Source organism: Hyperoodon ampullatus (assembly GCF_949752795.1).
Source record: "Hyperoodon ampullatus genome assembly, chromosome: 8".
In the NCBI taxonomy this organism is placed as follows: Eukaryota; Metazoa; Chordata; class Mammalia; order Artiodactyla; family Ziphiidae; genus Hyperoodon; species Hyperoodon ampullatus.
Window position 1 is genome coordinate 53859065 of NC_136921.1, and position 16955 is coordinate 53876019.

Genomic DNA, 16955 nt, shown 5'->3' on the forward strand with positions numbered 1-16955 from the left:
CCATAAAGGAACTCATCTTCCCTGGGCTTCACACTTTGCTTTGGTTCAGTATTTGATCAAACTGAAGTTCAAATTTCTGTCAGGCTGTTTCTCTTTTCAGAACCTCCGCACCCCATTTTCTTTATCAAGTTGGGAATCAGTGCATGGAAGACTCTTTCTTGCTGTCTTCTGAGTTTTTACTCATTGTTCTTCCTATCACCTGTTACTGAACGTCCCTGCCTTAGTCCATGCCTTATCCTAGACTCTCCTGTCTCAACAGGAAGTCTGAGATCCTGTACACTGAAGTTTCCTTGTCCCAACAGGCTCTCCTACCTCCATTAATTAGGAACATAGTTTTCACAGGAGCTTATACCCTGCATCTGCTAACTGTGCAACTTCTCTATCCATTTCCAGTCTCCTTTACCCTACTGTACGCAAACCAGTGGAGAGAGGTTTGTATTAGTGAACTCAAATACCACATATAAACACTCCCCAACTGGCCCTGCAGGCCCCAGAATCATCTGTTGTCAAAAGCTGCAGCAAAAGGAAATGCTACATCATGAACATACTGATCAAAGCTAAGCCTCAGGGACTATTAATATCATAAACAGCAATAACTCTTTTCCTGGAAAAATGCCATAAAATTTAAGGGTGGTCTGTAATATAGAACATGACGTACTGGGGACTCCCCTGGCGGCCCAGTGGTTAAGACTTCGCCTTCCAATGTGGGGGGGTGTGGGTTTGATCCCTGGTTGGGGAGTTAGGACCCCACATACCTCGTGGCCAAAAAACCAAAGGAAAAAACAGAAGCAACACTGTAACAAATTCAATAAAGACTTTAAAAATCATCCACATCAAAAAAAATCTTAAAAAAAAAAGATGTACTTCCCCCCTTAAAAAAGCAGTTAGAAAATAATTCTGAGACCTTACTCTTAGGATATATAAGTTTAAAAAGGTATTAAAGAGTAACAAAAAAAGTATAATAAACTTTTTATGTTCATAAATTCTCTTAAAAAACAACCAAAGAGAATTGGAATTAACCTTGGAAAGTCATCTCCAAGGCCTCTTAGCTTTCACACTAACAAATTCTTATAAGGACAATCTCGCAGGAGCCTACACCTAAATGTTTTCCATAATGCTGTTTCCACCCCTTTGCCCGAGGAATCAAGCAAAAAGGGAAAGACTCATATTCATGAATAAATGGAAGCAATAATTTAAAATAGAAATAAATCCAATAGCCAACTGAAGAAAAAGTTATTTTGGTGAAAAAAAGTAGTTGGCAGGGCTTCCCTGGTGGCGCAGTGGTTGAGAGTCCACCTGCCGATGCAGGGGACACGGGTTCGTGCCCCGGTCCGGGGGGATCCCGCGTGCCGCGGAGCGGCTGGGCCCGTGGGCCATGGCCGCTGGGCCTGCGCGTCCAGAGCCTGTGCTCCGCAACGGGAGAGGCCACAACAGTGAGAGGCCCGCGTACCGCAAAAAAAAAAAAAAAAAAAAAAGTAGTTGGCAATTGAAAAAAGTTATTTCTTCAGTAAGATACCACATAACATAAAAACAACAGACCTTTTCCTACACATGAAAACAAAGGTCTTAGTTATAGAAACGACACACTATTGCAACACAACTTTGTTTAGGCAAGAAGCACACTAAACAAAGGGATGAAACCTGCATTCGTATAAAAGGAATGCGGAATATGAGAAAATCAACTTGTTTCTTCTTCCTCAGAGTAAATCTTCCTGAATCATCACTCCCGGAAGAATTTCTCTGGCTAGTAGCGCTCCACCCAGACTCCACGCCAGAGGTGGAGGGCCACAGTTTCTCTGGTTACTTTCAATAGCTCAATCTTCAAGCAAGTAGTTAGGGTTAACTACTAAGTAGGGATCTTCTTCATAGCTCTCACTTCCTTCTGTGGAGCCTTTCAATCCAGCTTGGGTGAGCTCAATTAGAACATGATCCTATGAAACACAAACGTTTGTCCTCAGTTCTCCAGCAGTATTATAAGAATGCTAAGATACACAGGGCTTGACCCTTCTTCTGAATGTTTGTGACTAACATTTTCTTTCATTTCCCCCCAGAAACTCGCTCAGTAAAAGGACTATATCTTAAAGTCAATATCAAGTTTCTGCTAAGTCACCTTCCCATTAGGATATAGACTTTTTCATATCATAAACTTCTTTTGAAAAATTAAGAAATATATCAGTAAGACTGACATTGTGATTTTAATCAGGTTCCCTAGCATATTACATCAACTACTTATAAATATAACTTCAAAAAAGAACATATGAATTTTACAATCATGCAATTGTATAAAATCCTGATATGTTTGTGATTCTGTTTATCACTCTGGTAAGTGTTTAATTTCGCTTAATATTATGTTAATTTTTAATTATTGGCCACTGAACTCTTTTATATGCCATCCATTCATAATTTAGTTAGAAGTAGAATCTAAAGATAATTAACATGAAACAGTTTTCACTCTGACCTATTAACTAATTAAAAAAAAGCAGAACATGCCATGTGGCTTAATAAACTTGATGACAGATTTGAAGCCATGATGTAACTATAAGTCAGTCTAATATGTCCACAAACGAGAAGGGCTCTTACCGAAGGCCCATACAGAGGAACTCAGGAAATAGTGATTTGATCCTAAGAAGGTGGAAAAGTCCCACAGTATAAGCACTAATTCCACTCAGAGGGATTGGACACTTTCAAGCACTCACTCTATGTACTAACACACCTTCACAGGAAGCACATTTGATTAGCACAGCACAAGTTCTTTAGCCTTCTGTATTGAGTTGGCTCAGGCGGTGAGTCAAACTTAAAAAGGTAAGCCCAATTTAGATCAGTTAATTTCACAATGTATCCGAATGTGGATTTCTTGTGTGGACCATCTTATCTTACACTGATCCCAGGGCCACAAGGGAGGGAAGGGCTGGCCTGATGCAAACACATTGCCCACCACTAACTAGATAGACAACTCTGAGCACAACGCCACCCCAGTTCAGCTTTATTTTTATACATATTATTCATTAAATTTTGAATGGAATAGTTCTTCCCACATCCCCATACCTGTAACCATAGACTCACCTAGTTCTACAGGGAAATAGTTTTTCAGATGACAAACCCTGATATGTGACAACTATAATATTTATATAGTGAGCACTGTGAAGTCAACTGCAATCTCTGCCATTTGAACAGAAAAATTCAATCATTTAACAAGTATTTGAGCCCTCTATGACTTAGGCACCACTGTAGATTCTGGGGACACAGTGGCTAAAGAATCAAAGTCCCTGTCCTCATGGTGCTTGCATGTTAATAAGAGAGACAAAATAAACACCTAAATAGAGACTATACTGTCAGGCAATGATAAGCACTATGAAGAAACAAAGCAGGGTAAGGGGGTGACAGCAAGGAGGAGGCTATTTTTTTTTTTTTTTTTTTGCGGTATGCGGGCCTCTCACTGTTGTGGCCTCTCCTGTTGCGGAGCACAGGCTCCGGACGCACAGGCTCAGCGGCCATGGCTCACGGGCCCAGCCACTCTGCAGCATGTGGGATCTTCCCGGACCAGGACATGAACCTGTGTCCCCTGCATCAGCAGGCAGACTCTCAACCACTGCACCACCAGGGAAGCCCAGGAGGAGGCTATTTTGACTGGCCAGGCAAGAAGAACTTCTCTGAGAAGGTAACGTTTGAGCAGACCTCAGAATGGAGGACGGAATATGGGCAAAGAAACAAAGAGCATGTACAAAGGCCTTCATGCTTGGTGTGTCTAAGGAACAGTGACAAGGCCAGTGTCACTAAGCAGAATGGGCAAGGGGAAGAGGCTATGAAATGAGGTGGGCAGGGGCTTGCTTGTGTATGGTTCTGCAGGCCACGGTATGGAGACTGGATTTTATTCTAAATGTGAGGGAAGGACTAGAAGGAAGGGCACTAAAGCAATTTGATTTGTTAAAAGATCTGTCTGGCTGCTGGGCAGAGAGCCACTGCAAGGGAGGACAGTTAAGAGGCACCCATGGAGGTCCAGGCATGGTGGCTTGGGTAGATGTGACAGTGGTGAGAAGAGAACAGAGAATACTGATACTGATACTGAAGGCAGGGCTCACAGGGTTTGCTTATAAAAGGAGAAGTTGTGAGGGAAAAGAGAAATCAAGGAATCAAGGATAATTCTAAGGTGCCTCACTTAAAGCAAATGAGTAAGTGAAACACTGCAAGGAAAAACTGTTTTGAACACATTAAGCGTGAGACGCCTATTAATTTGCAAGTAGGCAGCTAGCTACATACATTAGCAATTTAGAGGACAGGTGAGAGTTGGAGATATAAATATGGGAGTCATCACAAATGGTTTTCAATTCATAGAACCAAATGAGATCACTTAGGCAATGAATATAAATAGAAAAGAGGTCTGAGGACTAAGCATAATACTTCATTTAAAAAGTGACAAGAGAAAGACTCAGGAAAAGAGAATAAGAGGAAATAACCAGTGAGAAGAAGACCCAGGAGAACACGGTGACTCAGAAGCCAAGTGAACAAAGTATTTCTAGAAGGAGTGATCAGCTTTGACAGATGCTGCTGACAAGCTGAATACTGAAAATAATCAACTGATTGGAGTAGTGAGAAGGTATGTATGAAGGTATGTCCTTTAAGAGAGTAGGAGAATGAACTGCCTAGGGAAAAGTAATAGCATCAGGCAGTGCTACTGTGAGGTCAGTGCTACTGTGACGTCGACAAGACAGAAGTAAAGAATTATCCATTTGAGATTTGTGGTCATGAATTTAAAATACGAGTGGGCACATGGTTGTATGCTTTTCTCCAGATACTTTTAACTGCATAGATATAGGTATAGAAAATGAATTAGACTGAACCAAATCTGGAATTTTGCCAAGTAATATAAAAAGAGAATGAATGAAGTTGAAAGTATAAGAAAAAAGTGATCATGGGATAGATTTTAAGCTGGGTAATGGGGGAGATAAGAACATGAGGAAGGATAAAATGCAGAAAATAGGTGACAGTGGTCAGGATGCTCAAAGGTTTATGGTAGAGTGGAACACAAAGGTTAAAAACACACAAATAATAAGACCCTAAATTCACTTTACCAGCTTTAAGTTCTGCTTATTTTAGCAGAAGAAATAAGTCAATTAATTGTTAATAATTCTCTCTTGTTTTATACAACTCCTAATTCTGACTAGATCCTAATGATTCAAAATAAATGAACATCTAATGAACCTACAAAGATATGAGGCATGAAATCCTTCCATAATACCTCAGAGCAAGCTTAATTCTATACGTACATAGTGGGTGAGTCGATAAATGACTTTCTCTATGATTTTCTTTTTATTTATCAGCTCCTCTTCAGAATCTATTTCTGATTCGATTTCCTTCAAGTACCAATTAACAAGCTCACTCCTCTTTAATGCTGATTCATCCTCTTCTGCAACAACAAAAAATACATTTAAAAAGGATTAAGTTATCCTTGTAGCAAACTGTATTGCCAATTCTTGGAGTCTGCATGCACAAGATAGTGTACAGATTAGATAACCTTCAGTCTGTCAGAAAACATATCTGCTGAAATAAGGTTTGCAATCTTCCAGCATAAGCCTGAAATAAGCTGTTATATTACTTGAATTAAAGTATGCCTTACTTTATCCTGAAAAGAAAAATCTAAAAAAACAGAGATTATTAAGAAACAAGTTTCTTAAAGCTATAACGATTTCAAAGTATGAAGGTGTTTCCTTCACCTTCTCATGCTTCACCACCTATGATATCATCTGTCAACAGCAGTTGAAAGCATAAATTAGGAATAAAGTCACAGCAAGCAAAACTGCTTAAATACAACTATTCCTCTTTGGAAAGGGGAACACTTTATGGAATTGAGGTCAACCAAGGAGTGAAATCCATAGGTGTTCACTCAAAAATAAAAAATTTCCAATTTATTCCAGCAAGGTCTAACCTTATTGACTGAACTACCTGCCCTTTAGAGTCCAGAACTCTAAATTCACAAGAAAAGTTGGAACCTGGCAATATTTTAAACTATCACAGATAATTAACTATCACAGATATAAAGTATAATAAAAGAAAACTTCATTTGTCTTGATTTTAGAAATTGCTAATAAAATACAAAATCAAAGTAGGAAAATTTTAGCTTTACTGATTATGCCTCTGAAAAGTTTTATTATGGTTGTACTCAAATTTCAGTAGTTTGTCCAAATGCTTTTGAGTAAGTAACCTCCTTGGTTTACAGTTTAAAGTTTTGTTAGGGGACTTCCCTGGTGGTCCAGTGGTTAAGACCCTGCGCTCACAATGCAGGGGGCCTGGGTTCGATCCCTGGTTGGGGAACAAAGATCCCACATACCGCAACGAACCCACGTGCCCTAGAGCCCATGTGCTGCAACCAGAGAAGCCTGCAAGTGGCAATGAAGACCCAGAGCAGCCTAAATAAATAAATGAATTTTAAAAAAATAAAGTTTTGTTAGAAAACAGCTGTCTATCTGAAGACTGAGAATTAATAACTTACCTGGCTGGGTGAATAGCGTCTTTTTTCTTTTTTTTAGGGAAAGGAGGAAGACCTAGAATTTATGTGTGGAATGCACTGTGTGAGTGCTAATCTTTATCTTTGCTCCATTGATGGCTGGCCATGTTTAAAACTTAGTTGCATGACAGAAAGAAAGAATAATGAAGTACAACGTGAACACAGGAATGTTTGCTCCCAAATCTTTTTATGTGAGAAGGGACTGGAACTAAAACCTCTCTGTCCTAGTGGCCTCTTTACTGCCTTCTTTCCTCCTTCCCACTGGTCCACAGTTCCCAAGGGAATGAGGGCAGAAACTAAAGGGCTTAAATCTTTTAGTAAGCTAAGACAATCTCTGGTGTTCTCTTCCTCCATCGCAGTTAGGACACTGTGATGAGAATATGTCCGGAAGCCAGCATACTGACAGTCAAATAAGAATTTTCTGATGGTTAACCACCAAATTGAAGTTTAAGTTCAACCCCTTGATTTAATCACTTTTCCTTCTGCCTTGTGGCTAATTATAGGTTGAGAAAACCTGGATAGCATGGTAAAGCAGTTAAGAACAGGAACGGTAGTAATGTTCAGATATCACACTTTACCTACAGAGAAATGAGGATTTTACTTCATTTCTAGTCTGGAATGTACTTGTGCTAATAGTCTTTTGAGTTTCAATTACTTGTCTATGAAATATAAACACCCTAGGAGTCCATCCATTTTAAACAAACCCATTGTAAGGAAAAGTGACTTTTCATCTGTAAAAATATTTGTTAAGTGCGTCTTTATATATTATCAGATCCCAAATTCAGCTTCACAAATATTAAAATAGGCCAAGGACATTAATAATGAGTCATAAACCTTTGACAATGAACTTGTGGGGAAATGTCTAGGCTGGTAGATATGCTGACACTCCCTAGTAGATTTTGTTTGCCAAAGTGAGCTTGTCTAACAGTTTCTCATCTCTTCTGACAAAATAACACAATCTTTAGCAATCAGAAATTGTTAGCTGATTCACTTTGTTATAAAGCAGAAACACACCACTGTAAAGCAATTATACTCCAATAAAGATGTTAAAAAAAAAGATGTTAGACAAAAAGAAAAAAGTTGTTTATGTGAATACAGCTTATGTAAATGACTCAGCATGTGAGCAGCACTAAGTATGGCCTCACCTTCTTCCATCTTTCTGAGGTGAAGCACAATAAGGTTAGAGATTCGGCAGTATTCGGAGAAGCCCAGCCTTAAGGAGGCTTTCGGAACAGAATCTTGGTTCATGTCTTCACTGTGGCCGTTAATTCCATTCACAGGAGCAGGGCTATCAGCATGACCTAAGTGAAATATTAACTGTTTGAATCTTGTTTCTGTGCCTCCAATACTCCCCTATTAAATGTTTATAAATATACTACTTATATTTTAATACTAATTTTAAAACAACCATATAGTTATACTCCGTATTTAGTAATTGTACAAATAAATTAGAAACTTTATAAATGCTACCAGTGGAGACAAAAACCCATTTGGAACGGATGGGAAGATTGGGAGATAAAAGGATTTCATAATCTGAAAGTGCATTTGCAATATTAAGTCCACTATCTCCATTTTGGTGTTTTTTCTCTCAGTCTTTCAAGCATATATATTTTATATCAACTAATTATATTTTAACTTAGAAACAGTTAATAAAATTCAATATCCATTTTTCCCCTTTTGCTACATAGGCTTCACAACCATCAGTAAGTGCACTTTTACCATGACATCTCAGAGAACATTTTGGTCCCTAATTCTAGAACAGTCATGAACAGACAGCTCACCATGGATGCCATCTGGTCCCTCATCTACCTCCATCTGGGCATCTTCGTCTTGATCTAGATTGACATCAGGTGTTTCTACACGGATGATTGATTTATTCAGTAACCTGAAAGCTTCCTTCACATGTTTAGGCTGGACCTAAGCCAATCAAGATGAAGTAAATCAGTAAGGCAGTCTTTTTGATATAACAAACAGACTTTCTCCATATGAAATTACAGTGGCATTTTGGTTTTCTCACACTCTCCCTCTACACAACATAAAATATGAGAGAACACCATAAATTCACCAGAATGGTTAAAAGGATCGACAATATTGAGAATGTAGACAACTTTCATTCACTGCTGCTGGGAATATAAATTGTTAACAACCATTATGGAAAACTGATTTTCAGGCTTTACTAAACTGCACACACCTACAATCTATGACCCAATGATTCCACTCCTAGGTACACACCAAACAGAAATGTACATATAAATACACCAGATGAACTAAAAGACCTGCACATCCCATAAGAACCCAAATTGGAAACTATCCAAATGTCCATTAATAGAAGAATGAGCCAATCACTGTGATACATTCACTGATAGTTATGTTTATTTAACCACAACTGGGAGGGGAAAAAAGGTTGAAAACAACCTAACTAACCATCAGGAAAAGTATGGTTAGAATACTATATAACCATAAAGAAAAAAAAAAAAGGTTATCCTCAAAGAACAGTAGCAGTGACTGTAAACAAACTGAAAGGGTAGCTCTTAGAGATGCTAGTAAGGAATGTTCAACTTCCTGATCTGGGTATAGATTACATAGATATGTTCATTGAAAGTTAACAGAACTGTACACTTGTGATTTGTGCACTCTCTGTACGTATGTTTTGCCTCAAAAAAAAAAAAGCCTACTTAGAAGAAAAATTACAAGTCTTTTTGAGGGTGGGAGGAGATTGCTTTAAGTCCTTGTATAAATAGCCAACAGTCTCTCTAAATCTACTCCCTTCCTAACGAGCTGAGCCCCATAACAACAGATAAACCCAGCAGAGCAGCTTTTTTTTTTTCTCTTTAAATACATTACCACCTGCAATGAAACTTTAAGCCATTTGAGAACAGTCAATATCAAGACATATCCTAGTAAACTTACTGGTCTACAAAAATAAGAAAGAATACTTTGGAAAGAGAAAAATATCAAACTACTTATGGAGGAAAAATTAATAATCAAGGGCTGGCCTCAGATTTTCCCAAAGAACAACTGATGTCAGGATACAGTAGAAAAATTTATAAGAAAAGAAAATATGAGCCAGAGGTTGGATGTCATTCAGGTAAAGACTACAAATAACCCTGTTGAACATAACACTCAGGGAATATTATTCCCATGAACTCATCTTTTTCATCAAACCCTTGAAAAAAGGCCAAATTTCAATCAGCGAAGTGATAAGTTAGAAATCGTAACAAATTTATCTCCAATGATCATGCCTTGCACATATTTAGCTACAAAACTAAAACTTAAACAAACATGGGAATTAAGAGTGACAGAACAAAATGTAAATAGTATATGTCCTGAAGATAGAGGGGTACAGGGAGACCCGAGAGATGGGAGTAAATTTGCTAATAGCCCCCTAAAAATGAGCGGAAGACGTAAATAAACATTTCTCCAAAGACATACAGATGGCCAAGACACATATGAAAAGATGCTCAACATCACTAACTACTAGAGAAATGCAAATCAAAACTACAATGAGGTATCACCTCACACCAGTCAGAATGGCCATCATCAAAAAATCTACAAACAATTAATGCTGGATAGGGCATGGAGAAAAGGGAACCCTCTTGCACTGTTGGTAGGAATGTAAATTGATACAGCCACTGTGGAGAATGATATGGAGGTTCATTAAAAAACTAAAAATAGAATTACCATATGACCCAGCAATTCCACTACTGGGTATATATACCCAGAGAAAACCATTAATTCAAAAAGACATATGCACCCCAATATTCATTGCAGCACTATTTACAATAGCCAGGTCATGGAAGCAACCTAAATGCCTATTGACAGATGAATGGTTAAAGAAGATGTGGTACATATATACAATGGAATACTACTCAGCCATAAAAAGGACCGAAATTGGGTCATTTGTAGAGGCATGGATGGACCTAGAGACTGTCATACAAAATGAAGTAAGTCAGAAAGAGAAAAACAAACATCATATATCAACACATATATGTGGAATCTAGAAAAATGGTATAGATCAATCTTTTTGCAAGGCAGAAAGACATAGAGAACAAACGTATGGACACCGAGGGAAGGGGGGTAGGATGAATTGGGAGATTGCGATTGACATATATATACACTAACTAATATGTATAAAATAACTAACAAGAACCTGCTGTATAGCACAGGGAACTTCACTTTGCTGTACAGTAGAAACTAACACAACATTGTAAAACAACTATACCCCAATTTAAAAAAAATTTGCTGATTGCCTCTCACCTGTAACAGATGATAAATCAAGCCATGGATAAGCCTATCTGACTGTGCAAAGGTAAACAGTAAAATATTATTTACTAAAATCAGGTGGTTGGGAAGGAAGGGAAGAAGAAAGAAGATGAAACATGCTAATTTTATCACTTCATAGTAGAGAACCAATAGAGAACTAAGGGTACAATATAAAGTTATAATAATAAAAGTAACCACTAAAATAAAATAACTTTCTGAATCTCAGAACTACACATACAAGCAAAAGCAAAGTGATCACAAAATGAAAAATCATGTCAACTATAAAAAGAAAAAACAAAAACAAAAACAAAACCCCAAATAAACCTATCTCTCATACCAATAAATGTAAATGGGTTTAACTTACATGCTAAAAAAAATTTTGTTTGCATCACAAAACAAAATCCGACTCTGTGCTGTATATAAGACACACTTAAACTTACTCAGAAATGCCGAAAAATAGTAAAAAGTTAGGCAAAGGTATACCAAACAAAGAAAGCAAGGTGGAGTTCAGGCCAAAAGGCATAAATGAGACAAAGTTAGAGGGTACAAATCTCAATGAAAATATATGTATCAGTTAAGAGAACAACAATATCAGTAAAACAGAAATTATAGGAGAAAAAAGGATAAATACAAAGAGACAATAACTATGTTGGTAGAGAAATAAAAACTATTCATAGGAGACTTTTCTTTTAATTAATCAATCAATTAATTAATTAACCAATTAATTTTGGGCTGCATTGGGTCTTCGTTGCTGTGCGCAGGCTCTAGTTGCAGCAAGTGGGGGCTACTCTTCATTGCGGTGCCTGGGCTTCTCCTTGCGTTGGCTTCTCTTGTTGCAGAGCACGGCCTCTAGGCATGCGGGCTTCAGTAGTTGTGGCTCGCGGGCTCTAGAGCGCAGGCTCAGTAGCTGTAGCTCACAGGCTTAGCTGTTCTGCAGCATGTGGGATCTTCCCAGACCAGGGCTCGAACTTGTGTCCCCTGCGCATTGGCAGGCGGATTCTCAACCACTGCACCACCAGCGAAGTCCCCATAGGAGACTTTTAACTTTCAATCTAGAGAAGATATAGTAGAACAAAAACCCCACAAAAAAAATAGAAGACCTATGTAACATAATAAGGTAACCTCCCCCTTCACAGTATACACTGTAAACAGAGACTAGGCCTTCCAGTGAAGTGCTCATGGAACACTTATGGAAATGGGCTCTGGGCTACAAAGCATCCAAAAAACCAAATTCCAAAAAACCAAAATACTAAATGAGAAACATAGACATCATTTTCTAATCACAATGCAGTAAAATTAAAACAAGCAACCAAAAAAACACCTTCTAACTGGATATTATTAAACTCTGAAACAACTCTTGGTAGTGGAGATATGTAGCTTACCAAAACTGACCCAAGAGGAGATAGAAAATCTAAACAAGACTGACTTCCATGGCAGAAATTAAGAACCATGCACCCAAATTGTATACACTAGACCCAGAGAGTTTTACTTGAGAATTCATATCAGTAAAACAGCAGATAATTTTAATGCAATAGAAAACCATTCTAGAATAGAGAAAAAAGGGAAAAACTTTCAAAAACTTAAATGAAATAACAATAATAAAACAGACTGCAAAAACAAACAGAAATCAATGTTTTTTATGAGTACTGCTTTAAAAATTCTAAATAACAGCAAACAGAAGCCAAATGCATTAAAAAAGTGGGATTTATTCCAGGAAGGCTTGACATTAGAAAGTCTATTAATTTATTTTTCATTTTAATAGATCCAGGAGAAAAAAAAATCATGATTAACTCTATACACACTAAAAAGACAACTGGCCAGGGCTTCCCTGGTGGCGCAGTGGTTGAGAGTCCGCCTGCCGATGCAGGGGACACGGGTTCGTGCCCCGGTCTGGGAAGATCCCACATGCCGCGGAGCGGCTAGGCCCGTGAGCCATGGCTGCTGGGCCTGCGCGTCCAGAGCCTGTGCTCCGCAACGGGAGAGGCCACAGCAGTGAGAAGCCCACGTAATGCAAAAAAAAAAAAAAAAAAAAAAAAAAAAAAAAAAAAAAAAAAAAAGACAACTGGCCAAAAAAAAAATCTTGATAAAAATATTCAAGACATAATAATAAATGTATAGTTCCTACTGATAAAAACACATTGTATCTCAGCCACAGAGCCAATTAGCAACAAGAAAAAAATGTCCAATGTCATAATTATTAGACATTGTATTGCAACAGCAAAAGTAAATTAGTGAATATGGGAAAAGATTAAGTTTATTTTTCAATAAGAATAGAAAGAAAAACATATGCCATTTATCATTTGCAAATAAGAACAAAAATCTGGAAAGTCAACAGACTCAACTGAAAAACTACTACAAACAAAAGGTATCAGTATGGTACAAAACTAGCATACAGAAATCAATAGTTCACATATACAAGCAACAACCAGGTAAAGTATATAGTGAAAAAAAAGTCTACCTTCACTACCCACAAAAATAACAAAATATCAAGAAACAAATTCAACAAGAAACATGAAAAAACCATATGAACTTTAAAACCTATTAAGTGAAACAAAAGACATAAGTGGAAAGATAATGAGGTCTCTGGTACTCAGAACTGTTAACGAATGTTTGCTTTTCTCGTTCTAGACACCCGAAAGGAAGGCACTGCTTTAACCTCTTGAACTTAGGCATGGCCACGTAAATTCCTCTGACCAATGAAATGTGACCAGCAGTGTCATGTCATTTCTAGATAGAAGGTTAAGAAATGGCATATGATTCACCTTGTCTTTTCTCTATCTTCTGTGATCATGGAAGTGTATGTCAAGAAAGAGCCTTTACATCAGCCTGAATTTCTGAGCGATGTGAAGCGCAGAGCCTCTGGCTAACATAAATGAACATGAAACATGAGCAAAAAAATGTAATTGTTTCTGTTTTAAACAGCTGAGATTTTTATAGTGGCATAATCTAGATTTTAACCGCTATTATGTTTTCTTAGACAGAAAAAATAATCATAAAGAAGTCAATTCTCCATATTAACATATAAATTTAACATGTTCTCAATATCAATAATTTTGGGGGGGTATACTATTTTTATTTCATTCATATTTAAATTTCACCTCAAATACTGAGCTCAAGTATATGCTGGCCCTATGTTCAGATTTTTGAAATAAAGATAAAGGGACAGATAGCTTTAAGGGTGAATGTATTTCATATTTCACAATATGTTCAACAATTAGGGAAAATCTAGGGGGTGGTATAATTATATACCTTTATACATTTAGTAGCACAAGTATAGGGAAAAGCCATGCAATTGGAGGAAAAACCCATTTCAGGGCTGAACAGAGAAGTCCTTGAATGCCAACAGAATCTCCTCTTGACTTCAGACAAACTAAGGAGTCTGTCAGTATACAAAAACCACTGAATTCAGGAGCAATAGGATAGGTATTAAGGAATTGGTTCTTGCCAATCAGGATTATGTGGGAAAGTCTGAAGTGAGCAGAGGTGGCTGGAGGCTGGAAATATTGTAGCTCAAGTTCAGAATCTGTAGATTAGAATAGCAGTCTAGAGACAGAATGGTTAGTGCTTTGTTCAAAAATTCCTGGGTTTTCCAAACAAGTTCCTAGGATGCTTTCCTCAAACAGTGAATATCAATCATCAATAAAAACCAAAACAAAACAAAGCCAGCTGGCTATTAAGTTCACAACAGCCAAAAGAGAACAATGCTGTGCAACATGCATTGGAACAAACGTGCAACAATGCAGTGGAACAAAAGAGAACATTTAAAATATTGTGATACTAATGCAAGAGGAGGCTGAGACAGCAGAGGAACAGAATTCAGAAAGAGATCCTAACACAAGAATTTAATATATAATAAAAGCATACCAAACCAGTGTGGAAAAGATGGATTGTTCAGTAAGTAGTGTTGGAACAACTAGGAAACTAGCTGAAAAAGAATCAACTGATTTACACCTCACATCTTACAGCAGGATAAATACCAAATGTTTGAATGATTTAAATACAAACAATGAAACCATCTAAATGCTTGAGGAAATCCTGAGAAAATTCTTTTATAATCTTAGAGTGGGGGAGACCTTTCTAATAAAACAATAAGTAAAAAGTGAACACAGAATATGATCATAAAAGTAGAAATGGCTCTTAAATATATGCAAAAACACTCGATTTTATTCAGGAACTGTATCTGTGTGTATATATATATATATATGCATATATATGTATATTTATTTCATATCATGTGCATTTGCTACCTACTGAAAAAACAAAAAGGGAAAGAAAAATCTGTTAGAAATTCTCCAAGACACGTCAGTTCTACGAAACTCATTTTAAGAAACATTACAATGAAGAAAAAAAAAAGGTACAAATGTTAGTATGGTTTTTAAGAATTCCCCTCCATCATGGCCTATTCTTTCTCTACAGATTCCACTATATTCCTCCCAATACCCTTCACTCTAAACTTTCCACCTTCACTCTAAAAATGCCTACCAAAATTCTATATACTCTTCAGTGATCCAGTTTAAATGTTGGCATCTCCCCAAACCCTCCACCTTTGTTATGAAAGAATTCATTGATCTCTGTACTCTTTGCTGATGACACTCTATCATAATATCCTCTCTCATATTTCACATGTTTAATTAAACATATGTCTTGCTCCCACCAAACTATCAGCAATGGAAGACAGGGGCTCTTTTATTCATCTCCTAACTTACAAAGATGTCCATTAAATGTCAGGAGAATCAAAGAATAACAAGTAAGACAGTGTGAAAGTATTTTTTAAACAGTAAAGCACCATATCAGAGAATTTGAAAAATTAGACAAAAGGAAAAAAGCCAAAAAATGAAATCTACAGGATAGAAATGGTGAATGAAGTAAGAACAGTGGTTACTTCTGGGGAAGGAAGGGTGCAAGGGAACTTTTTAGGATGATGTAAACCTTCTATGTTATGAGCTGAGTGGCCACAAGGGTGTATGTAAAAAGTCAAAGCTGTACATTTTCCTCTATGTGAATTATACCTCCATCATACTATTAAGAAAAATAGCTGAACTCCTTCCTCAAACGAAATCTTACACTGTCTAAAATATAAAGCTAGATAAAAGCAGGGCTTGTTTGCTTGAAGCAGAGATGAGGGCGTCCTTCCACTCTGCCCATTTACTCCCTAAATACCCACTGACATGTACCTGTAGAACCCAGGGCTCAAAGAACAATTTAATATCCACATGTTATTCAAAGGAGGAGAATTCCCTTCTTAGGAGACTGGAGGCTACTTTATCATATCCGTATCCCCTGCCCACAGGCCTAGCACATTGTAGGGTTTAAACAAATTTTCCTTGAATGAATGGCATTAATCTTGAACTCACCTCTATAAGTATGTACTCTATAATCTATGTCATGATTATCTCATTATCATTAATCTAACTACTACATTCAATAAATGGTTGACAGCAACATTCTTCAAGGGAAAAACCCCAGGGTCAGGGGTCATGTATCCTATGAGCACTCAACAGTTATATAAAAATAAATCTGCAGCTAATGCTAGTATGTCCTATACCAAACATAAAAACAGCTTGTAAGGTAACAAATCAATTTCTCTTTCCCATTATGTCAGAGTGACTTTGATACCTCATCACAGCAGTGCATCCGAGCCATTGCTTCAGAGAGACGGATCATGCTCTCAAGCTGTCGCACTGTAATCCTCCATGAAGACTTGGTTACTCCAGAACCATCCCTCTGGCGGAGGCGTTTATACTGTTCCACAATGAAGTCCTCTGACTCTTTAGAAATCTGTTTCAGAATATCAGTGAAGTCAGAGCATTTCTACTTAATGGGAGCAGCTTTAAACATTAAGTTTAAGAGCCTCCCAGGTGAAGATACTCTGGTGGAACTGAGAAGGTCAAAACTTTGAAACCAATGACAAGAAATTAATACTGAAATGCCTTCAAAAGAAACTAATACAAAGGAGGACTATGAATTCCATGTATTAATTTTATGAATAGGAAGACAGTAGAGTTAGTATTTAAGCAAATGACCATTTCTAAACAATGTATAATTTTATACCCAACATGCCAAAGCTCATTAAACAAATTACTACTCAGGCTATTCTTGAGGCTCAGTTAGTTAACTTATGCAGTCTTTGGGAAAAAGAAAAGTCAATATATATAATACTGCCCCCATCAGTGGCTTCACGTTCTGTGGT

At 37.4% G+C, this 16955-nt stretch overlaps 1 protein-coding gene across 1 annotated transcript in view; it reads right to left on the bottom strand.

Moving 5' to 3' along the window:
- Positions 1 to 1487: 1487 nt before the first annotated feature.
- The window catches only part of MCM6 (minichromosome maintenance complex component 6), a 44490-nt gene continuing 29022 nt past the window's right edge, over positions 1488 to 16955 (bottom strand). Inside the window, exons 13-17 of the mRNA XM_079710765.1 lie at positions 16382 to 16543; positions 8284 to 8419; positions 7648 to 7803; positions 5265 to 5404; positions 1488 to 1931 (exon numbers count right to left, since the gene is read on the bottom strand). Coding sequence (XP_079566891.1) covers positions 1815 to 1931; positions 5265 to 5404; positions 7648 to 7803; positions 8284 to 8419; positions 16382 to 16543 — 711 coding nt within the window. The 3' untranslated portion in view covers positions 1488 to 1814. The remainder of the gene's footprint in view (positions 1932 to 5264; positions 5405 to 7647; positions 7804 to 8283; positions 8420 to 16381; positions 16544 to 16955) is intronic.